Source organism: Macrotis lagotis, chromosome 6 (genome assembly GCF_037893015.1).
Source record: "Macrotis lagotis isolate mMagLag1 chromosome 6, bilby.v1.9.chrom.fasta, whole genome shotgun sequence".
Classification (NCBI taxonomy): Eukaryota; Metazoa; Chordata; class Mammalia; order Peramelemorphia; family Peramelidae; genus Macrotis; species Macrotis lagotis.
Genome location: NC_133663.1, coordinates 233,684,680 through 233,710,347, shown reverse-complemented (window position 1 = coordinate 233,710,347; position 25,668 = coordinate 233,684,680). Strand labels below are relative to the sequence as shown.

The window sequence follows — 25,668 nt, the reverse complement described above, 5'->3', positions numbered from 1 at the left end:
AAGCTCCTTCCTTATTTCTTCAAGGAAGTCTTTCTGTGCTGGAGACCAGATTGTATTCTCCTCAGAGGTTCCAGGTCTCTTTGAGTTGGGGTCTTTCCCTTCCAGGAATTTTTCTATGGATCCACCTTTCCACTGACCCTTCTTCATTATGCTAAGACCTTGAATGGGGGGGGGGGGGCTGGTTTACCTGGCCTTGGGATCACTAAAGGCTTTACTGGGTGCAGTTTCTCTGGCTGGCCAGTAGGAGGTGCTGGTTGCTTTCTCTGGAGTGTCTGTGACCTTGGTTGAGAGGCCTTCTCTATTTGCTTGAGGGGAGGAATTGGAGCTATTGAATTCTTTTGCCTTCAATCAGTGGTGGTCTACCATGGCCTGAGGTCATTCCTCAGCTGGGCTGGTTCTTTTGCTCACACACCTGGGCCTGCAGCAGAAGTAGTTTGCAATTGTTTGTTTGGAAGGAGGCCTCTGTGTAATGGAGACCTGGATTCAGAGTTTCTCAGACCCGAGGAGCCCAGAGATGGTGTCTGCAGCTCTCCTGCACCAGAACTCTCCCCACAGCCCCGTCCCCAAGCTCCAGGGGACAGCACCAACACCAGCGTCTCTGCTTCCCGGCAGACCCAGGCTCCTGTCGTACAGCCCCACTGCTGATCCAGCAGACCCGGCTCTCGGGCCCTCAGACTCCTGGTTCAAATTCAGCTGTTAATCTGTCTGGTCTGGGGCTGATCCTCCCTCTGAGCCCAGACTCACCTGCAGGTACTCAGCCAAAGCTGCTGGGGAAGACAAATCTTGAAGTAGATGTTCTTTCTCCGGGCTTTTCTTTCTTGGTTTTGTGGTTTGGATTTCTTTTAAGAGGTTTGTTTCCTGTGATAGATGGGGAAGAGATCAGGAGACTTTAGAACTGTGCCTGTCTTCTCTCCTCCATCTTGGCTGGAAGTTGAGAATTAATTTAAAAAATTTTTTTTTAAACTCTGAATTTAACGAACCAAATGAAAATGAGCATTTTCTTATATATAGATTATAGCGCAAGTCTCTTATCTAGAGTTTGCTTTTCTTTTCAATAATATAATAAATTCAACATATAGCTTTCAAAATTATTTTGATGGTCTTTGATTCCTTTTGGCCTATTTTCTTAACCAGAATTTTTTTTTTTAAAGATTTTTCAAGGCAATGGGGTAAAGTGGCTTTCCTGAGGCCACACGGCTAGGTAATTATTAAGTGTCTGAGGCCAGATTTGAACCCAGGTACTCCTGACTCCAAGGCCGGTGCTCTATCTACTGAGCCACCTAGCCCTAGTAAACCAGAATTTCTGAACCAGAATATATCACTTTTACAAACTTCCCAATATTTTTTGAAGATGTCCTTATTCTTTCAGCCTTCCATGTTATTAACTTTAGAGCTATCAATAACATTTCCTTTCCCCTGACCTGTATTAGTTTTCAGGCACTGTTGATCTTACTTCTACAGTAATATTTAAAATTAATTCTTTTTCTCTACTCTTAACAGCACCATAATAATTGAGGTCCTCATTACTTTTTATCTGTAGTACTGGAGCAGTCTCTTAATTGGTCCCTAGCTTCTAGATTTATTCCCTCTCTATTCCATCTTCTGAATCCTCTGCTAATTTTCCAATACAGGAGGAAATTAGTCTAGCCAAGTGACTCTTCCTCAGAAAATTTCAGTGTCTTCCAGCTGCCTACATAAACTAGCATTGCCTTTGTTGGGCATGTACTCTACAGTCTGGTTCCTCGCTATCTTTCTTCTGTTATTTCATACTAATCCTCTACATTTCAGCTGGATTGTACTACTAGCTCTATTCCTACAGACAGGGTAGTCTATTTCTTCCCTCTGTGATTGTGCTAGTCATTCTCCATGACTGGAAGGCAATCTTTCATCTTCCTTTAAGGCTCAGCTACAGCATCAGTTACTTAATGAAAATATTTTTGGATTCTTTTAATTAGTGACCTCTCCCTCTGAAGTTATCCTTGATATGAACATAATTTTTATACTTTTTCTGCCTCCAATTTGGCAGTGAGGCAGTGGAGTGGATAGAATCCTAAATTCCAAGTCCTCAGGTATTTATTAGCTCTGTGCCCCTGAGTAAGTCCCCCTACTCTCTATCTGCCCCCATTTTAATTGCACTTCTTTCCTGAGGTTGTTGTGACAGTCAAATGAGATAATATTGGCAAAGCATTTGGTATAGTAGCACATGGTAGGTTCCTGTTTATTTAAATGCTTGTCATCTTCTCTCCCCCCACACACAGGCACACTGCCTTCCCCCATAAAATGCAATTTCTTTACTACTAGAGAACTTAATATTTTTTATTGTGGTCTTGGGACCTTGCATGTAATAGACTCCTAATAAATGTCTTTAGAATTGAATTAAATCATGAAATATTTCACTAGATAAGGAGGCATGCATTGGAGACACTGTATCTGTATCAAGAGGAGATCACAAAGAGACTCAATGTTAATAGTAATAATGATGATGAGGGTACAATCATTAATTAAATTCCATAATACTTTTTAAGTTTTATAAAATGCTTTCCTCACAATAACAATTCTATGAGTATGTAAGTGCAGTTATAAGTATAATCATTTGCATTTACAGATGAAGAAATTGAGATCTGAGAAATTAATCAGCTAATCCAGTATGATTCAACTTGTAAATATTGTAAGTAGAAGGAAGTAGTAGAGAAGTAAGAATGCTCATGTGTGAACACAGATCTCTTCTTGTTGCAGGTAGCCCTTTCCACATTAACTCTAAATGCTCTAAATATTTTTTTTAAATTGGATTAGTTTGGCTTTGAGAACCTATTTGTGAATTTTTAAAGCCTGTTGCCTCTTGCATTGAATAATTGGTGATACCACAGAACCCCGTTAAAAATTTTGCCTCCTACAGTGACCACCTCCACATACTGTAAGAAGTAGGAACTTTTTCAGCGATGTATCTTAATTTGAGGTATTGATGCTCAATGATGTAGAAAAATTTTTGTTTACATGACACTGTTCACTATTCAGCCTACTTTTATGCAGGTAGACTAAAGAATGACTGGTTAAATTTAGGAGACTAAAAGGAATTGTTTTGTCAATGAACGAGTTACTAAAATTTTCCCGTAAATTGTATCATATTTTAATTGTAACTGGGAAGGTTGTTATTTTTAGTATTTTCATCACATGTAGAAGCAAAAAGATTATTTTTAGCATGAGATATACCCCCAAAAGATGTATGTTTATTAGAAATATTTATTTGAAAATATTTAACCCTTTGAAGTATGAAGTACATAGTAAATTTCCCAGCTATTATGCTTGATGCAATGCCTCATGCCCAGCACTTTAGCATGTGCTTTTTAAAATGCTTGATTGATAGATGGTGGTCTCTTTTGCTATTTTTTGTTCGGTGGTTTCTGTGTTAGGTTGTGAAATCTCATTATATTTAGTGTTTGGTTCATTATAACATTAAATAAAATAGGTCAGAGATTTTATGTGAATTTAGACAGTTGAAAAGCAACCTGGTACAATGGGACAAAGATTCTTTTACAAAGCTCTTGGGCAACTTATATAACCTTTCTGGGCCTCAGTTTTCTCATGTGTGAAATGAGGATATATAGGACAGGGTGTCCTTCAAGATTCCTTCCATCTATAATTCTATGATCTTTTGTTATTATGTTTTCATTATGGAACAGTTTTGAAGGAATGGGATCAACAATACATTTCTGTTACTTATAATGTTGCATTCCAGTCTCATTCTGTAGTTTTAAATATATAACTACCTTACGTCAAGTAACTATCAAGTCAATAAGTATTTTCTTATTATTTTTAGAACATTTGTTTTTATTTTTTCTCAATTACATGTCAACAGATTTGTAAATTTAAGCTTTAAAAATTTTTAGCTCTAAATTGTTTCCCTTTCTTCCTTACCTCCCACTCCCTGAAAAGGCAAGCAATTTGATACAGGTTACACAAACCTAAAAGTCAAGAATAATAAAGAAAGTATTTTAAAAAATGTTTCATTCTGGGGCCAGCTAGTTGGCACAGTGGATAAAACACCGGCTCTGGAGTCAGGAGTACCTGGGTTCAAATCCGGCCTCAGACACTTGATAATTTCCTAGCTGTGTGGCCTTGGGCAAGCCACTTAACCCCATTTGCCTTGCAAAACCTAAAAAAAAAAAATGTTTCATTCTGCATTCAGACTCCATCAGTTCTTTCTGTGGAGTTAGATGATATTTTTCATCATAAGTCAATAAGTAATTAGTTCAGATGGAAGCAGTTTTATTTTTATAAATAAAAAATAAAGTGACACTTGCACTTCCTAGTCATTAAGGTGAAAGAGCATTAATTGCAAAGTTAGATCATCTAGAACAAAACTTTGCCTGTGATTGGTACCCATAAAGCAATTAAAAGTTCAACAAATATTAAACAACTATATGCAAGAAAATGCAGCCTCAAATTAACTTTTCAAGTAGAATATGAAATGATAACTTGAAATTGTTAATCGATTAAAATATTAAAGTTTTAGTATCCTGAATAGTAAGAATATTGGTATTTATTAGGAAGCATAAGAATATTAATTTCAGTTACAAATCTTAAAATTCATATTGAATTTTTAATTATATGGTTATGCTGTTGACATTAAAAACTCCTAAAATATGCACAATTTATAATAAAATTGAAATTCCACAAATGATTAAGAAACAATATAAGAATTTGACTAGTCTTTAATTGTATTTTCATTGTTATGTCTTACAGGATTACAAAGCCATTAACTTTTGCTGACTGTGTTGGGGATGAATTACCTTTAGGGTGGGAAACTGTCTATGATCAACAAATTGGAATCTATTACATGGACCACATAAATCGTGAGTAGAATGATATGACTTATATTTTGTTTCTTTTTGCCAAGAAACATAATGCTTAATACGAATGAAACTTAATTTGAAGTTTTTGCTAGGTTTGATATATTGATTCTTAAGAAATTACCAAGAGATAAAAGTCACTTACTGAGTAAATCAATCAATATTCTCTATTATTAAAAAGAAAAACAATCTGAAGCCCTTTTATATTATTGAGCTCATTATAGCATAAAACCTATATACTAACTGTATTGTACTTTATTTTGCTAAGGATGGAGCATAATATGTTCTATAAAAGACACCAATTTCATTTTAATATTTTTCACAAAAGGATTAAATTTGTCATCTAGTCTGGAAAATAAAATACATTCTCAAAGTGAGAGTATGCTTTATTGTAAATGTGACTTAAAAGTTCTTGGAATAATGTTTAATTGTTCTTTAATTTCCTTTTTTTGCATTTTTGCAAGGTAGTGGGGTTAAATGACTTGTCCAAGGTAACACAGGCAAGTAATAATTAATTGTCTGAGCCCAGATTTGGACTCAGATCCTCCTGACTCCAGACCCGGTACTCTATCCAATATACCACCTAGCTGCCCCTGTTCTCTTTAATTTTGCTTTACCTAATATTAATTTCATTTTACTTTATATAACCAAAAGACCATAAACTCTTTGTGCAGGGGACAAACATAGAAAGATATCCCCAACTCCTTAAATTCTATTATTTTTCCTCTGGAAACCAAAGTATCTTTGCTACTGAAAGAGTATGATAATTGTCTATCCTATGTCTTCAGTCAAAATCTGCCGGGTTTTTATTTACAACGCCGGCTTCTTAATGCTAGTCCGTCCTCTTACTCACCAGTCCAACGCGTGGTGAGTCTTCGGGGTACCTCCGGCCCCCACTCTTTGATGGGGGAAGAACCAGACAGAGCGCCTGAGGTGGGTCATGAGTCTTTATTCTTCTGTGATCACATTCCCGCTTCTCCCCACCTCTCAGCAGACACTTTTATCCCCCCTGTCCTCCCTCCCATGAACTCTTAAACAATGAGGGGCCGAGTTCTGTAACATTCCTTTATAATGGGATTATTTTATCCCTTCTGAGTGACCACCAAGCCTCTTCCCCCCGCCCCCAACATCTCCCCCTTTCTGTTTTACAAGGTTATCACTTGGTGTGACCTTAAGCGGTGCTGAGGTTAGCCTTAAGCGGTGTCATTTCTACTGGCCTCTGATAGCCGGGGGCGAGGAACCCTGTCTTAGGTCATCTCCTTCAACCCAGGACCTTGCCCGTCCTAGGCGCCCGACACCCTCAGGGCCTGTCTTAGGTGGCTGGGTGAGGAGAAGTTGCCCGTCTTGGGGTTTACCTCGTCTTACCCCTAGGTGTCACATGTCATGCATGGCGGCTAGCCAGACTTGGGGATCCTCCCCCGTCTCCATGGCCATGAAGGCTTTCTGAGTAAGAAGCATATAGCCCCTCTGTCGCCTAGCTAGGCGGCAGAAACAGACAACAAGTAGGGTGATTCCCAGAATCAGCGTCCTTGTTCACCCTCAAGGGGGTACCCTCCCGCCATCTGGCAATCCCTCCATGGTATGGGATCCTCGATGTCTTCCCCTGTGGCCACACATGAGGGGCCCCACCGAGGCAGAAGGGAGCCCCATCGATGTATTGGTCACTAGCAGGCGAGGGTAGATCGGGGAGTTCTGTGCTACCGGAAGGGGAGAGGGAATAACTCGGAGTATTCCCCATGTCGGATTTCCTTCAGATGGAGCACCTCCAAGGATCCCTACGACGATCAGAAGGCCTGAAAAAGAAAGAAATTCCTCTCACCCCGTAGGGTTGGGCATTAATCAAGGTCTCTTTAACCTCGTTCACAAATGAGAGGGGTGTCTGATCTGCTCTCTGCTTCAGCCCAACCAACTTCTGTGTGGCTCTCCCCCCTTTCATGGCTCCAATCTTATCCCAAGCTGCAACATGTGTTTCTTTAACAGTCTCTAGCTCAAACTGGCCATACTGGGCCTGAACGGCAGGGTCAGTATAGGCTCCAGTTCCACACAGGAGGTCAATGGCTAAATCCAGGGGAGTATAACCCCGGGATTTTGCCTGCTTAGAGGCCTCTCTGCGGGCCTGAGCCTTAAAGCTAAATATGAGGAGGCATCCAGGCACGCGGCTGCAATTTCGTCAAAGTCAGCAGGGGTCCAAGGGTGCGTAGCAAAGAGGTTTTGCATCAGTCTTTTTACATAAGGGGAGCTTGGGCCGTATTTAGTCACGGCCTCCTTAAGTTCCTCAAGCATCTTAAAAGGGACAGGGCGGTAGTCTCGGGCTCCGGTAAGGGGGTCCGTAAATACCAGGTAGAGGCCCCAGTCATCCCAGTCCACCTCCTCCCCTTTCTCTATTGCTATGGAGGCACTGGTGGCAAGTAGGCCGGATGGGCGGAGCCCTTGAGGGGATCTCTGAAGGGCGGACAAGGAACACGGGGGATTTTTTGCCTCTGTTTCCTGGCTGGGCCGCCAAGCCTGGGGCGCGGCAGCTGTCCAATCAGCGCGGACTTCTCCCTCCTCGTCAGCAGCCTCCCGGTCCCACCTACTCACGCTCCTCTTCCTGCCACCCCTGAGGGCTGTTTGCACCCCTCCCTTCCCGCGCTCGGAAACTTCCGGCCCTGAATCTTCTCCCTGGGGGCCCCTTTTTCCCCCATTGTTTCTTCTAAGTTCCTCCCACGGATACAGGGGAGGGGGTGGCCTTCCCTCTTCCTCTGGGCTCTCTGAATCCGATCCCGCCAACGAGCTACCCACCTGAGTGCTGATTGTTCGTGCCAAAGTCACCTTCTGGGGATGCAGGGCTGCATCCACTATCTTATACACTGTAAAATCCTTGGGGGTCAGTTTTCCCGGGCAGGTGTCATTATAGGAGGCCATCTGCTGCCCTACCACCTTCCATTTATCTGGTTGGATCCCACTATGTTGCACCCAAGGGCAGATGTTCCAGATATTCTCAACAAAAGCACGGCACGTCTTGATAGGTAATTTACGGCCATGCTTAGCGCAGAGTTTATAAAGCTGCACTGCAACGGCCTCTTTTTCCTCCGGCTCAAAGGCGGGAATACTATTCCGGCCCCCCATGCTGTCTACTAGCCGAGGCTGCAATCCTAACAGGTGGCAGAACTGGAAAGTTCCCGTTCGGCAAAAGAGAAGGAGGAAGCAGGGCACAATCAGACAGGCCAGCACGGCAAGGAGCGTGATTAGAGTAGAAGGAGAAAGGGGAGAGAAAGAAAGCATAGTCAACACAATAGGGGTATGTCCTTCAGGCAATATCTGAGAGTAAACGCCCTCTCCTTCCTCCCGGTCGGAAACGACCGAGGCTGTCTGGAGAATCCGACCAGCGGATTCAGACGTTCCCTAGCAAAATCAGGTCCCGGGTTTCGGCACCACTTGCCGGGTTTTTATTTACAACGCCGGCTTCTTAATGCTAGTCCGTCCTCTTACTCACCAGTCCAACGCGTGGTGAGTCTTCGGGGTACCTCCGGCCCCCACTCTTTGATGGGGGAAGAACCAGACAGAGCGCCTGAGGTGGGTCATGAGTCTTTATTCTTCTGTGATCACATTCCCGCTTCTCCCCACCTCTCAGCAGACACTTTTATCCCCCCTGTCCTCCCTCCCATGAACTCTTAAACAATGAGGGGCCGAGTTCTGTAACATTCCTTTATAATGGGATTATTTTATCCCTTCTGTCCTCCCTCCCATGAACTCTTAAACAATGAGGGGCCGAGTTCTGTAACATTCCTTTATAATGGGATTATTTTATCCCTTCTGAGTGACCACCAAGCCTCTTCCCCCCGCCCCCAACAAAAATCCATTCCTCAATTCAAATGTGTGTGTCTGTTGAATTTAAGGTCAAAGTCTATTCCTTTGTCTTGTTTCCCTAGAAACGAGCATAGTGCCAGGAGATGACATAAGCGGCCAGGAGGGGTCCCACAGTACTGAATCATTAACGGACACATCAGCTCCTGTGTCAATCATTCCTGACACTAATTTGTCTTCTACAAATCTTGTAAATACTTGTAGATACTCAATAAATGCTTGTTCCTCCATTTAATAATTCAGCTGGTCTAAAATAAAAGGTTAGTATTTTTTGCTATTTAGTTGTTCTATTAAACCATTGAGTGACTTTAACTTTCTGTGTGAACTTTAAACTGCTCACTTGAGTTTCAGCCTAATATAGTACTTAGGGTCAGCTAGGTGGCACCATGGATAGAGCACTGGCCTTGGAGTCAGGAGGATGGAAGTTCTAATCCAGCCTCACACACCTGATTGCCTTGCATCTAGGACTATCTGTCTCCAGTCATCCTGATTCATAACTGGCTACTGGACCCACTTGACTTTGGAGAAGAAAGTGAGATTGGTGACTTAGTACAGTGCCCCCCCCCCAATCCAATTCACATGCTTTTCATGGAATCTTTCTCCCCAATGTTGTAGTTTTCTTTGAAAATGAAGGACAAAAACATTATTCTAAATACAACATGTAGCCAGCAAATCTGTCTAGCATTGCCACATTGGTTCCATATCCCATTCCTCTTATTTTTTTCAATATCCAGTAGTAATTTAAGTAAAGAAGCTGGTTATACTTGATCTTACCATGGCTGTGCAATCTAACATTCTTTTCATTCATTTCATTCATTCAACAAATTTTTTTTAATGAAATTTCAGAACTAGAAGATATCTTGAAGACATGGTCAGCATGTTTTCAAGTCTATATCTAAACAGTAATTTCCCCAGCAATATCCCTGTCAGGGATGGTTGTCAATCCTCTTCCTGAAAATTCCCAGTGATGCAAACTTACTGCTCAGTATATAGCAGCTAAAATGCATCTTAAACAGTTTCAAATATTGAGTTTTTTTCCTTTTGTCAAATTGAAATATGGGATTCTGCAACTTACCAGCCGTTATTTCTAGTTCATAGCATTATAGCTTATCTAGTCCAACCTCCTCATTTTATATATAGATCTGTTGATATTTTGAGATTACTCAGGACTGCGATTTGAACCCAGGTTCTCCAACTTAAAATTCTGTGATTCCTTCCAATGGACTACACTGTCTCCAGTTTTGCCATATTTGACAAAAAGCAGTATGTCTAATCCATATTCCTTGTGGCAACTCTTGAAATACTTGTAAATCTTCTCTCAGGTAATCCTTGGGCCCTGACCATCCTGTTAAACTTCCATTAAATGTACTCTTATCTCTTATTAATTCCTTGTGTAAAATATGAAGTACAAAATTGAATACAATATTCCAGAATTGGTTTGACCATCAACATTACAATGGAACTCTTATCTTTCACATTTTAAACACTGTTCGGGGACCTATCCCGAGCTGTCGCCTGTATACATACCTTTTCCCAGTCTTCAGACTTCATGGACCCTCCTTGGGGACGGAGTGCAGTAACTGGACAGAGCACCTGGTTGCAGTCTGACAAGGTCTTTATTGCTTACATTTGCAGCAAATATGGCCCCGCTGTGGGCCACTGCTTGCTACGTCTCGAATCCCTCTGAATCCCTCTACTTCTGCCTGTGTCCCTCTTATATGCACTCCCTAAGTCTTCCTACTACGTGGGCATGCCTGTTATGGAGCCTATCCTGTTTAAGGTGCAGCCTTCCCAGCGCCCAAGTGGGCGGGTTTGCACCCCCAGGTATCTCCTAGCCCATAGGTGGCCAAGGTTCCAGATCTGGGTCGCTGACAATTCCCCCTTTTTGTTTTAAACAGGAGGGTCATGAGGGGTCTGATGTATAAGGGACATGGTATCCACCTTGATGTTGATCAAGGCGGCCTTCAGTAGGAACACCAAAAGCCATAGCAAGCAAGGGCCAAAAATAAAAAGAAGAAATAATATGACAAAAGGACCTAGTAAGCCGAATAACCATTGTAACAATTGTAAATGCTTGAGATACTTAGCAATGTTAAAAGCAACAATGAAATTATTTCAGATCTGAATTATAAACACACAGACACAGGCACAAACACACAGAAACAACTCTTTTGTGTAAAAATTACCACGCTGAGATTGATACCACATGTACACATATTTCTTATATTTTGAATGAACCAATTAAGACCGGTAAAGAAACATTAACTTTTAGAATCAATCAGAATTTCTTGAGCAACCTCTTGTATAAATTCATTAAGATTTTGAAATAGCCAATTAATAATCAAAATTGAATGCATTCTTAAGTAACTCTATAGAATTCCATTTTAGCTATTCTAATACAGAGATATGGTTGTAAGCACAGGCTTCATTAAAAAAGATGAAATCTAAGTTTCCTAATCCCAGAAAAAATTTGTCCCCTAAGTTAGGAGGATGCTCAAAATAAGTCCAATATTGAGTCCCATTAATCTCATTCATCTCTTGTCCATAGCAAAGAGGGCAAGAGCTAGGACCTTCATCCTCTTTTCTTTCCCTGAGAGTTGCCGTCCTCTCCATCCCCGTCGTCTTCTCCTTATTTTCTTCTTCTGAGGTCTTTGACCCATTTGGTTGGTTCTCCTTTTCCTCACCATCCCAACCTGGATCTGGTTGAATACAAAGATACACCTGTCCCCCCATAATTACCGAGCCTGGGCCATGCCACTGGCCATCTGGGCTCCTCCAAAGTACTCGGTTGCCTATTGGGCAGGGAGCGGGATGGCTAGTTGCATGTGTATGTAGTGTGCGTGAAGTTCCTGGAAATAGCATAAAGCTGGGGAGGTACTATCATCTCTCAATTGAAGAAAATTTATGTTGTATATGGCCTGTGCCAATTGTGTATGTGTAAGGCGGCCACAACCGCTGACTCCCCCTTTTTGTTTAATGAGGAGGGTCTTGAGAGTATGGTTGGCACGTTCAGCTATGGCCTGGCAGGTGGGATTGTATGGAATGCCAGTACTATGTAAAATGGAAAATTACTGACAAAAAAATAGCAAATGCCTTAGAAGAGTATGCAGGGCCATTTATCCATTTTTATGGCTGTAGGAACTCCACAAGTGGAAAAACAAGATAAGAGGTGTGCTATAACATGGCGGGCTGCCTCACCAGGTTAGAGTGTCGCCATAACAAAATTGGAAGAAGTGTCTACAGAGATGTGAATAAGAGTTTTTCCATAGTGGGTAACATCCATCTGCCATAAAGCATTAGGATGGTCTCCACAGGGATTAATTGCACAATCAATAGGTGGGGGATGAAATGGAGCACAGCCAAGGCATCATTTCACTATGTCCCTGGCTTGATCTTTAGTGATGCCATACAGATGACGAAGAGAACGAGCTGAGAGATGGTACTTATCATGTGCATGATGGACTTCTGGAAGTAAAGGGCATAGCAATGCTTGATCCACAGTATCATTGCCACTGTAGATGGGACCAACAGCGGAGATAGGGAGTGGACGTGTAACACAAACACAGGACAGTGACGAGAGAGGAGAAGATTTTGGAGGTCTGCCAACAGAAAAGTGATAGTACTAACACAAGGATTGATAAAAGCAGTAGGGTATTCTCTAAGCACCACAGCACAATAGAGACTGTCAGTGATAAGCTTAACAGGCACATTGGCAAGATAAGCAAGAGCATGAGTAATAGCAAGAAGTTCATTTTTCTGGGTTGAGGTATACTCAGTGGTAAAGACTCATAATACTTGTTTTTGTGGGACGTGGAAGGCTGCCCGTTTGTTTTTGGTGGTGTCCGTGAACACATTTGGTCCATTAACAGGGGTAGAGGAGATGATGATTTGTGGTGGGGGATGTAATGGAAGGCTGTTCCATCCACGAAGCATTAGGGGTAGGGGAAAATTAACATTACATGAAGTGAGTAGGGCATCCCACTCAGGGATAGAGTCAGTAAAGTAGCGAAGAGCATCCTCAGAAGCACTAATATTTAAGACAGGATATCTTCCTAACATACAATGACAACAATCAGACATAGCTAGGAGTAATTTTGCCAGCATCATAAATTTACACGGGATGCTTCTTTTACTTTTCTGGAAATATTGCCCTTCTATGACACCTTGCTTTTGATAGAGACAACCAATATGCAACCTTTGATCTAGAATGGTGGCGAATATGGGTTGCTTGTGATCAAATTGAACTATGGACTTAAGACAACTGGAGAGGATCTGTGCCATTGCCTCCTTTGCTTGTGAGGTCCAATATCGGGGGGAGGCTAATGTGGAGTCTGCTTTCAGGATATCATAAAGAGGATACATCAGATCGCCAGGAATAGGAACTGTAGAATGTATCCATGGTATGAAGCCAATTAGTTTTTGGAAGTCATTAAGTGTTCTACACTTCTCTAAATTCACCTTAGACCAAGGTATTGATAAGGGCTGGTTTCTTGTATCTTATGAGGAGCTACTTGAAGCCCATATTTACTCAAGGAAGGGAGTATTTCTTTTGTTAACTCCTCTAGCTCTGGGGGGTGCTTAGTAGCCATGAGAATATCGTCCATATAATGGATTTTGATAGCCTTGGGATATTTACTGCTGGGCAGGGGCTATGACTGCAACATATGCTTGGCACATTGTTGGGCTGTTAGCCATTCCCTGAGATAATACAGTAAATTGATACCTGGTTGACGGACTTTGAAAATTTTGCGATGGTACTGTGAACGCAAATTTATCTCTATCCTCAGGGTGAAGGAGAATGCTATAAAAACAATCTTTGATATCTTTTATCTTTATGACACACCCCATAGGTATAAAGGTGGGAGAAGGAAGACCCGTCTGTAGTGGGCCCATAGGGATCATTCTTTTATTCACCTCCCATAAGTCAATAAGCATTCTCCAAGTGCCGGCTTTCTTTTTAATCACAAATACAGGAGAATTATATAGGCTGGTGGTAGGCTCAATTCTGTGTTGTAGCCATAGTTCCTTAACTATATCTTTTTTTTTTTGTTTTTTGCAAGGCAAATGGGGTTAAGTAGTTTGCCCAAGGCCACACAGCTAGGTAATTATTACGTGTCAGACTGGATTTGAACCCATGTACTCCTGACTCCAGGGCCGGTGCTTTATCCACTGCACCACCTAGCCGCCCCCAAAAAAGAAAGATATTTTTCTTTTTTTTTTCTTTTTTAGAATTTTGCAAGGCAAATGGGGTTAAGTGGCTTGCCCGAGGCCATACAGCTAGGTAATTATTAAGTGTCTGAGACTGGATTTGAACCCAGGTACTCCTGACTCCAGGGCTGGTGCTTCATCCACTGTGCCACCTAGCCACCTGTTAACTATATCTTTTAATGCAGTGAGCTTCTCTGTAGAAAGGGGCCACTGTTCCACCCACACAGGGTTATCACTTCTCCAAGTAATCTTTGGTCAGTTCACCATAGCAGTAGCCCCTAGGAGTTTGTTGTCAGATGTTCAGGGGTGGTAAGATGAAACTATAACTGATGTAACAAATCTCTACCCCATAGGGCAGAGCCTAGTGCCATAATCTTTAAGGGACGAATAAAGCCACTTTGTCCTTCATAGCTCCATCTCAAGTGGTGCTCTGCTTTTCTAGCACCTTGGTGGCCTCCCACCCCTAGCATAAGCGGCCAGGAGGGGTCCCACTGTACTGTATCATTAACGGACACATCAGCTCCTGTGTCAATCATTCCTGACACTAATTTGCCTTCTATATCTATCTGTATAACAGGCCGTTGTAACCCAACTTCAGTACACCAATCCACTTGTGGGACGCCCTCACTCTCAATCCATGGCAGAGATAACCCTCAACAGATAGCCGTGCCAGGGGGAAGGATTACTGGGTAGCAGTGTGGGTTGGTAAGGTACACTGTAGTGTCACCAGATGGCAGTAGTTGGGTGTGGACAAGTATAGGGGAGTATCCTGTGGCACCACTACTAATCGGGGAACGTGGTCAGAACCACCTCTATGGAGGCGGTACTCCAGGGGGTGATTGTTAATGAATCCTCTTCCTTTCCTTGCTCGGCAACTGTTAGAATAGTTTCGCCTAGATCCCTTTGTTTTGTGGTTCCCTCTGATAGCGCTCCTGCAACCCTTTTGGTTCCGGGTATGGCCCCATGGGCATCTCTGAAGCTACTGTGATCGGGTAAGCTTTGGGGTCAGGGCCCCCACAAGGAGAGCCCCCCTTCCCATTTCCCGGAATCGGTGTTTTCTTAGATATACAGAACCTTGCCACATGTCCAGTTTTTCCATAGCAGTAGCAGGTGGGCTGTTTACTGCCCCTTTTCTGAACGGCACGGCACTGTGCCTTAAAATGTTCTTCTTTTCCACAATTGAAACAAGTGCCCTTACTTTGTTTGAGGGCTTCATTAATCCCCTGGGCAATTGCCATTGCCATGGCTTGATGTTCTCTACTTTTAGGGGGGGCCTCTAGGAGGTGCTCGATTATGTCATTTAGTGAGGGATTGGCATTCAGACCAGCCAAGAGTTGTTGGTACTCAGGGCGGAGTCCCTGTTTCACCAACTGCGGAGTAATCAGTTTGACACCAGTTGCGTGTACTAAAATGCATATGACTGTTTCTTGTACTCTGCTAATCATCTCAAAAGCCTCATCGGTGTTGGTGATGCCCCTCTCCTCTATGTGTACTGGTCTGCTTTTCTCTTTAAAAGGGCAGTAAAAGTGACTGCTTGTCCTGGGGTGAGCACTGCACCCGCAACCTCTTGTCAATAGTAAGGGATCCAAGGCCATGCAGCAGTGGTGTTGGTTAATAAATGTTTCACACATGGTGAAGAGGGGCCGTACTTGGCAACAGCTTCCTTGAGCTCTTTCAATACTTTAAGAGGGACTGGCTCATGACGGGGGTTGTCACCCTGGCCGTCATCAAAAATGGAACAGAGGGTTGGAGTAATTACCCAATCTTCCCAATCTACAATCTCGCCTTCTTCAGCAGCCGCCTTAAGGCTGCATGCTATAAGACTTTTTGGAGCAGGTAACCCTGGAAGAGCCAAAAGTGAAACTGGCTCCGGGTTTCAGAGTCCTGGTGGACAGAGAGGCGGAGACTTCTTCCTCATTTCTTCCTGCCGTAGCTGTGGCATAAGCACTGCCTCCTTTCTCAATGTCTGCTGCTCCACAGCCCTGATTCTGACTTCCTCCCTTTCCCTCCCTGCTCTCTCTCTGCCCTCCTTGTGGCTACTTTCTCCTTCTTCTTCCCCATCACCACATTTAGTGTTTTTCTTATAATTTTCTCTAAGTTCTGCCCAAGGGTAAACCATAGGAGGAGGAGGAGGGAAATCACAATTCTCATCCTCAGAAGATTCTCCTAAGGATTCTCCCACTTGTGTGCTAATTGTTTCTCTGTAACATTGTTTTTATGAGAAAATAAAAGAAGTCCTTTTCAGTTAAGATTCCAGGACATGTCTCATCAAAAGAAGCCATCTGCTGCCCAACCACCTCCCAATTTTATCTCGTAATCCCTGATTGTTCTAACCATGGGGAGACCTCCCATACCGTATTTACAGATTCGTGGCACTACTTAATATGTGGCTTAAATTGATGCTGCTTGCCTAATTTATATAGCTGACAAGCTAGAACTGCCTTTTCTTTGGGTCTAATCAGGGGGAAACCATGCCCCTGCCCCATAACTTCGTCCCAGATCAATCTCAAATTAATCTGAGGCTATCCAACTCTTCCCCCTATTAAAGGAGGCCAGGTGGAAATTCCCTTGGTCCCTGTTTGGGCGCCAGCTGATTGGGGACCTATCCTAAGCCTTCGCCTGTATACATACTTTTTTCCTGTCTTCAGACTTCACGGATCCTCCTTGGGGACGGAGGGCAGTAACTGGACAGAGCACCTGGTTGCAGTCTAACAAGGTCTTTATTGCTTACATTTGCAGCGAATATGACCCTGCTGCTGCTGCTTGCTATATCTCCAATCCCTCTGAATCCCTCTACTTCCGCATCTGTCCCTCTTATATATACACTTCCTAAGTCCTCCTACTGCGTGGGCGTGCCCATTGTGGAGCCTATCCTGTTTAAGGTGCAGCCTCCATACCACTCCTTGCCATAGATATCTCCCTTAGACTAACAGCTTGGCGGAGTCCACAGCCAGGCATATCACTCTAATGGCCCAGCAATACCACTACTGGGTCTATACCCTGAAGAGATGAGGAAAAAGGGTAAAAACATTACCTGTACAAAAATATTTATAGCAGCCCTGTTTGTGGTGGCAAAGAATTGGAAATCAAGTAAATGTCCTTCAGTTGGGGAATGGCTTAGCAAACTGTGGTATATGTATGTCATGGAACACTATTGTTTTATTAGAAACCAGGAGGGACGGGATTTCAGGGAAACCTGGAGGGATTTGCATGAACTGATGCTGAGTGAGATGAGCAGAACCAGAAAAACACTGTACACACTAACAGCAGCATGGGAGTGATGTTCAACCTTGAAGGACTTGCTCATTCCATCAGTTCAATAATCAGGAACTATTTTGGGCTGTCTGCAAAGGAGAGTACCATCTGTATACAGATAAGGAGTTGTAGAGTTTGAACAAAGTACAAGGACTATTCCCTTTAATTTAGAAAAAAAAAACAGATAGCTTATTGGCTGATCTTCTTACCTCTTAGACTTCTCTTCTCTTTAGGGATATGATTTCTGTTTCATAACACCCAATTTGGATCAAGGTAAAACAAAGTAAAGACTGATAGAGTGCATTCTGTGGGGGGGGGGCAGGGAAGCAAGATTGGGGGAAAAATGTAAAACTCAAATAATATCTTTAACAAAAAATAAATTTAAATTAAAAAAAAGAGGAAGAAAGTTAACTTCCTGTAGAAGGTGGGATTTTAGTTGGTACCTATAGGAAGCCAAGGAAAGGAGCTCATGGTGAGTGGGGGAGGAGTGAAGAAAGGAAAAAAGACAAAGTTCATGGCAAATGATCTTGATATTTTCTGTAAAATTAGAAGTTTCTCAACTGGTCAAGGACTATTCCATTTAATTTAGGGGAAAAAAACATATCTTATTGTCAGATCTTGTTATCTCTTAGATTTTGTCTCTTCCTTAAGGATATGCTTTCTCTTTCATCACACTCAATTTGGATCAGTGTATACCATGGAAACAATGTAAAGACTGACAAATTGCCTTCTGTGGGGGGTGGGAGGAGGGAAGTAAGATTGGGAGGGAAATTGTAAAACTCAAATAATATATTTATTTAAAAAAAAGTAAATATAAAGTCCCTTCCCCTGAGCAAAGATAGAGAAACCTCAAGAAAAATAAAATCAGAGGAAAAAAAGTATAAAAAAATATTCTGGAGGTGGCTAGGTGGCGCAGTGGATAAAGGGATAAAGCACTGGCCCTGGAGTCAGGAGTACCTGGGTTCAAATCCGGTCTCAGATACTTAATAATTACCTAGCTGTGTGGCCTTGGGCAAGCCACTTAACCTTGTTTGCCTTGGAAAAACCTTAAAAAAAAAGATTCTCAACTGAGAAATTGGGAGCAGAGGGATCCCTTAGAGTTCTGAGGAGGAATGAAAAGGTTTAAAAGATATGCTATAAATGGTAGAATACAGAGTTGCTGAGGGAAGAAGATAGGATTGCCTAGCATCAATGAGGGCCCATTTGAGGTCATGCAGCATAAATTTATAATGGACTCAAATTGTGTGATTTTGCTCCACCTTCAGTAGCACTTGTGTATATTCAGCAATTTAATTTCTCACACCAAATATTCAGAGGTTTATGGTTGAGTGAAAAAGCATTATGATTTACTGATGACTATAATGATATCTCCAGGGGAGGGAGGCAATAAGCATTTATATAAAAACTTACCTCATGCTAAGCATTATGCTAAGCACTTGACAAATAATTAATTTCTCATTTAACGCTCATAGCTATGAGGGAGGTGCTGTTATTATCCTCATTTTATAGTTGAGGAAATGAGTCACTCTAGGGTTCAGAATCACTGAAATGTGAAGAGTAGAACTGGGTGCAAGAATGTTGATCATTGGATAGAAGGTATCACTGCCATTTTTTTTTAGCTACAAAAAAAAATTTATAGTTTTTCCCCCCCATGGCAAAACAGTCCAAAGTGGAATCTTAGATAATTTAATGCACCTCATTAGGGAAATGAAGACTATATTAATAGTCCTGTCAATAGGACTATTCCTGTAGTGTTAATAGTAGAAGAGGAACTAGGGGTAGAAGGGTGTTATTGATAACTCACAGCTTTATGGTACCTAGAAACCATCGTATATCCTATCCTTTAATGAAGCAAACATAAATTTATACTATTCGTTGGAAGGGAAAGATTATTTTGAGTCTCTGCTGGGGAAGTCTCTCCCCAAAGACCTAGCTAGTATCATGAAAACCTACCACACATCAGCTTTCAGATGGCAGTCTAATCCTCATTGGTTCCCCTTAGCAGAGTACATTCAAGAACCTCAAATATCCCTTTTAACTCTCAAATGTATCTGCTGACCGATGTTATGCTTCATACACATCTACATTCCTTCTGCAGAAACAGGACAGGAAGCTATTTGATAAAATATTAACAATAAAATTGTTAATGGGAGGGCATGAATGTCAAATTGCAGCACTCTATGGGCAGCCTGATGTCAAAAGCTCAGTTTGAAGTTAGAAGATAAATTAATTATATAGATTTTCCAGACATTCTTCCAGGGCTCCCAATCATCCACTTGGCCCCAATGTAACAAATATATTCATTAAGTCTCTCTTGCACCCAATTCCAGGGGAAAGTTCCATAGAAGTCACAGGGGAGTATATCCTCTAGCTGATTCTGTTCCCAGGCTAAAGGAAGGGCTCCAAGATGGGTCAGATGTCAATGATTCTGGCATAGGAAATCATGCAGAGGCAAGGCCAAAGCCCCTGATAGAGAGATCCCCAAGGTATCTGCTATGCAAGCAGTAGCCATGGCAAATTCTCGGTGCTCCTCCTGGGTCTCAACTGCGATGTTGTGGAAGGAGTTGACGTAGGCAGCCCCACCCAAGAATCCCTCATACAAAATGATCAGGAAAACAATATAGATGCTGGGAAGGAAACTGAAGGAAACTTCAGTCATCAGGAATTGAAGCACTGCCAATATCCAAATGAACCGGAAACGGCAGCAGTGGAGGGAGGCTCAGGAGACAAAGACTCCAGCTTGGTACAGCATCTGGTACCATCGGTATTGCTGAGCGTGGTTCAAAGATGTGTTTTGGAAGAAAAGGAGCTCAAACAATCCTTGGTTGATAAAATACTCTGAAAAATAAACCAGAGCCAAGGGCACAATGTATTTCAGGAGACCCTTGAAGACATTCCACCTGTCACTGAAAGAGAGGCTCACATTGAAGTTGGAGTAGGCTTTGAGCTCTCTCCTTCTATGAGGGGCTGCTGAACTGAGGCCTCTTCGGAACCCAATGAATCTGGGGACTTGAGCAGCAGAAAGTTAAGTGGCCAGCAGGAGAACAGGGATGCCCAACATAGAGATTAATGTGTTTCCAGGGGAAAGACCAACCAGGGTCAGACCAAGGTAAGACAATGCCCCCAGTAGCCCTGCCCCACCAGTGCCTGAGGACCACCAGGAAACTACTTCACTGGGGTAAAAGGCAGTAAGAGCTAGAAAGGTTATCTCCCCCAGCCCCGAGGAAATACTGGCCAGGACCACACCACTTAAGCTGGTCATAACTTCCTGGGAGAAGGCAACAAGAAGAAAGCTACCAGCAGCACAAGCCCCGCAAAGGATAACTCGAGGGCTGTAGGGCATCAAGTGAAGGCCAAGAGGAGCAAGCAGCTTGATAATGAACGTAGGCAGAATGTCAGCTAGGAGGACAGCACCTGTAGACACAGGATTGCAATCATATCGAGATGTACTGTTGTGAGGAGTGAGTGTTGGCTCTGGATCCACATGGCTGTTATTTTCAGGGGTTCTCTGGTGCTTGAGGATATCATGGGCAGCACTGAGCATTACCACATAGGAGAAGTTGTTGCAGAGACCCTGGAGCCAAAAACCCACCAGATTTCTCCAGTGGACAGACTGAGACCCTGGCTGATGGGGCTTGATAGGGAGAAGCTCCTCTCTCTCTCTGAATCTGCAGGCTGCTGCCAGGGGTCCAGGGGAGCATAGCGTCTGGGGGCACCCGCTCAGCTCTCGGGTGTTGTCCTTCCTCCCAAAGACTGCAGAACAGAGTGCCCTGGCCGTGGACGGCCTACTGGGCCAGTGGCCGGAGCCAGCGGGCCTCACTCCCATTTTCAGGAGAGGCTGGAGATAGAGCTGGAGACAAGTGTAACATAAGGTGGAAGGCATGTAGTCAGATGGGAATCTCCATTTCTCTGCTTCCTATTCCTGGACTGGAGATCTGGCAGCAGAGGGACTTAGGAGAAGATGAAAGTTGAATGTTCTTGAAAGGGAAATCCTGGTGCCCATTGACTTTCCTCTTCCTCTTTCCTTAAAGAACAGGCACAGAAAAAGTTGGAAGACCTGAGTTCAATGGGAAGGTTGATTCTTTTTGCGTTGGAGGTTGTTGGGAGACCGAGCTGTTAGTTAGGAGGTAGGAGCTGCCTTGTTCTGCCTTAAATGAAAAATCAGCTCAGCCATATCTGATCTCTTGCTACCTCCCCTCAAAAGGACACTTTCAGCAGGAGGTGGAAAAAAGTCTGGCTGATTTTCTCTCCTGAGGCATTAGAATTGAGATGTCACTTTAACATAGAGCATTTCCATCATGATAGATTATTCCACCCAGGAGTTAAGTTAGAGATGAAAAGATTGTCTGGTGAATAGAATAGCAGGGGAATTGGGAGATCTTTAAGGGATATTTCTTTCAAGTTAAATCAACGATTTTTATAGATTTATAAATCTTAAACTAGAATTGACCTCAAAGACCACTAATTCCAGCCTCTTTATCTTATAGATCAGGAAACTGGGTCTGAGAGAGGCTAAGGGCTCTGACTATGAAATCACCCTCTGAGGGTCAAGCAGAGAAATATAGTTCTCCATGACACCCCCTAAAATTGTTCCTTCTGCAAACTTTAAGCATTCCCACTACGTTTAACTTGTAAGGCATAGTCTCCAGTTTCTGATTGCCCTCCTGGGATGAGGTGTTTAATTGTCAGTCATTTTTCAGTTGTGTTTGACTCTTTGTGACGCCATTTGTAGTTTTTGTGGCAAAGATATTGGAGTAATTTTCTGTTTTCTTCTCCATTTTATTTTACAGATGAGGAAACTGAGGCAAAGTGACTTTTGCCCCTCACCCCCACCCTACCCCACTCTGACAGACTATAGAACTATGCCAATCCTAATGCAGTTGAGGATAATATTATTTTTACTGGATCCCATGTTGATCTGTTGACTCATAATGAACTAAAACCATACTAACTGGGTGAAAAGAAGTATTCTTTATCTTCATTTTTATGCTTGTGAAGTTGCTTTTTTGAGTACAGATGAATCACATTTTCTTTTTTTTTACCAGACCTGTGATATCTTCGTTCATAGTGAGGAAATGCCCTTTACCAATGCAAATTTGAAAATTTTCTAATCTTTCAACATCTTTTCAGATTCTGGACCTGTCATACAATAGCTTAGCTATACCATGTAGACTAGTGTCGCCTGAATATTTCACGAGTTTGCCATCTATGATTTCACTGAAGGTTGTGCATTAGCATAACATAAAAGACTTCTTTTCTTAAGTTTTATTATTTTTTATTAATTTTTAAATTTTTTTAGATTTTTTGCAAGGCAATGGGGGTAAGTGGCTTCCCCCAGGGCACCCGGGTAGGTAATTTCTTAACTTTTATAAGCTCAACTCAGACCAAATTAAAAGCATTGCAGTATAGAAGAGTACAATACCATGAAAGTGCAAGTCACATAAAAAACAGTCAAATGATTCACTGAAATCTAAGGAAACTTTATCTAAAGCATTTCCTTGATTTACTAGTGTTAATTAAACTTTTGCAAGTAAAGGAAATCGTAAAAATTGTAAGTAACATATGGAGAAATAAAAAGTCAAGAATTGCCAGTGGCTTAATGAAAAAAAGTGCAAGGTGGCTTAGCCCTACCTGATCTAAAATTATATTATAAAGCATCAGTCATCAAAACTGTTTGGTATTGGCTAAGAAAATAGAGTGGTGGACCAGTGGAATAGACTAGGTGTAAAAGCAGGAGATGATTATAGTAATCTGCTGTTTGATGAACCCAAAGAGTCCGGCCATTAGGATAAAAACTCCGTCTTTGATAAAAATTTCTGGGATAATTGGAAGTTGGTATGGAAGAAACTTAGATTAGACCAACACCTCACACCCTTTACCAAGATAAGATACAAATGATTACAGGACATAGACATAAAAAACAATACTATAAGCAAATTAGAAGATCAAGGACTAGCCTACCTGTCAGATCTATTGAAAGGGGAGCAGTTTATGACTAAGGAAGAGTTGGAGAACATCACCAAAAACCAATTAGATGATTTCTATTATATTAAATTAAAAAGCTTTTGAACAGCTAAAACTACTGTAACCAAGATCAAAGGGAATGTAGTAAATTGGGAAACAGTCTTTACAACTAATGATTCTGACAAAGGACTCATTTCTAAAATATACAGAGAACTGAGTCATATTTTTAAAGTATGCCAAAAAAAGCCATTCCCCAATTGACAAATTGTCAAAGGATATGCAAAGGCAATTTACAGATGAGGAGATCAAAGTAATCCATAGCCATATGAAAAAATGCTCTAAATCATTAATTATTAGAGAAATGCAAATTAAAGCTTCTCTGAGGTACCACCTCATACCTCTCAGATTGGCCAGTATGACCAGGAAGGATAATGATCATTGTTGGAAGGGATGTGGGAAATCTGGGACACTATTACACTGTTGGTGGAGCTTTGAACTCATCCAACCCTTCTGGAGAGCTATTTGGAACTATGCCCAAAGTGCAACAAAAATGTGCATACCCTTTGACCCAGCAATACCACTACTGGGTCTATACCCTGAAGAGATGAGAAAAAAGGGTAAAAACATTACCTGTACAAAAATATTTATAGCAGCCCTGTTTGTGGTGGCAAAGAATTGGAAATCAAGTAAATGTCCTTCACTTGGGGAATGGCTTAGCAAACTGTGGTATATGTATGTCATTGGAACACTATTGTTCTATTAGAAACCAGGAGGGATGAGAATTCAGGGAAGCCTGGAGGGATTTGCATGAATTGATGCTGAGTGAGATGAGCAGAACCAGAAAAACACTGTACACCCTAACAGCAACATGGGAGTGTTGTTCAACCTTGAAGGCCTTGTTCATTCCATCAGTGCAACATTCGGGAACAGTTTTGGGCTGTCTGCAAAGGAGAGTGCCATCTGTATCCAGATAAGGAGCTGTGGAGTTTGAACAGAGTGCAAGGACTATTCCCTTTAATTTAGGGGAAAAAACCCAGATAGCTTATTGTCTGATCTTGTTACCTCTTAAGACTTCTCTTCTCTTGAAGGATATGATTTCTCTCTCATCACACCCAATTTGGATCAAGGTACAACATGGAACAAAGTAAAGACTGACAGAGTGCTTTCCGTGGGGGGGGGGGGGGGGGAAGAAGCAAGATTGGGGGGAAAATTGTAAAACTCAAATAATATCTTTAATAAAAATAAATTAAAAAAAGAAAAGAAAATCGTGTTAAGTTTTGATGACTTCTAGATTTTCATAAAATTCCCTTTGATAATAGCTTCTATAATTTACTAGATATAAGCCAAGCTGATAGATTTAGTTTGAAGATGTGTTTCTGTTGTTCTGTAAAAAATTTTCTATTCTCCTAATTCTTCCAAAGCTCAGCTGTTGCATCTAGTTAAAAAATACATTTTATTGATGTATTTTGTGTTTATTTAATGTACCTTTATTTATTTAATGCACTCTTTCTTTCCTATTCCTCTCCCATATGATTTTTTAATGAAAGGAAAAAAGTTCAGCACAACCACTCAGCATATTGAAACAGTCCAAAGCCATAGGTATTGTTCCATATCCCTAGCTCTTCAGAAATGCTTGAGGAGATATCTTTTGGAGTTAGCTTAGTCATTACAATTTTATGTTCTTTTTCAATTATTTTGTTGTTCTTTCCATTTAGATTGTTGTAGTTACTGGTGTATATTTGTTTTCCAGGTTCTGGGTTCATCTAAGTCCTCCCAGGCTTTTCCATTGTTTCTTATAGCAATGTACAATATGTGTGTTGAATAATATTAATGTATTGCAACTATTTAGCCATTTCTTAATAGAAGGGAATCTACTTTGTAATTTCTTGCTACCAGGAAAAGTACTAATATGAATGAATGAATGCATGAATGAATGGATATTCTGGCACTAGTCATCTTGGGGTAGGCGTCTCATAGAATGGAATCTCTAGGTCAGAGAGTAGAAATTGTAGCTACTTTATTCATATAAATTGTTTTCTATAATGATTGGAAAAATTCACAACTTCAGTAATAGTGTATCAGTGGGCTATCTTTCCTCAACCTTTCCATAGTTGACTTTTTAGTATCTTTTATAATCTCTGCCAATATTGGATTATGATGTATAATCTCAGAATTCTGATTTGCATTTTTCTTGTATTAATGATTTGGAGCATTCTTTCATGGTTTTAATAATTCTTATATCAAAAAATTTTAATATTCTTTCACTGGTTTTGGTTTTACACATTTATGTGTTGCTTATATAGTCTGAATTAGCATATTTTTATCAGATCCTTTATCAGATATTTTGTACAAGGACTTCCCCTCCCCCATGCCTCTGCCATTGCTACCACTTCACTGCTTCATTTCTTATCTTAGCCACATTGTGTTCCTACACAAGCTTTTCACATTCATGTAATTGAAGTTATTGCTTTTACCTTTTTATCCTTTTGTATCATTGCTTTGGTTAAGGATTTACACCATATCTATGAAAAGTATGAAGTGTGTT

At 41.6% G+C, this 25,668-nt stretch overlaps 1 protein-coding gene and 1 pseudogene across 3 annotated transcripts in view; one reads left to right on the top strand and one right to left on the bottom strand.

The window, feature by feature from the left end:
• The window catches only part of WWC3 (WWC family member 3), a 232,391-nt gene that overhangs the window by 82,085 nt on the left and 124,638 nt on the right, over positions 1–25,668 (top strand). For 2 of the 3 annotated variants that reach the window (XM_074192481.1, XM_074192480.1), the window contains exon 1: positions 4,750–4,853. In XM_074192481.1, the coding sequence (XP_074048582.1) occupies positions 4,838–4,853 (16 nt within the window). In that variant the 5' untranslated portion in view covers positions 4,750–4,837. Of the gene's footprint in view, positions 1–4,743; positions 4,854–25,668 lie in introns of those variants that run through there. The other variant, XM_074192479.1, reaches the window with a different exon arrangement.
• LOC141491488 (battenin pseudogene) lies at positions 19,394–20,835 on the bottom strand (annotated as a pseudogene).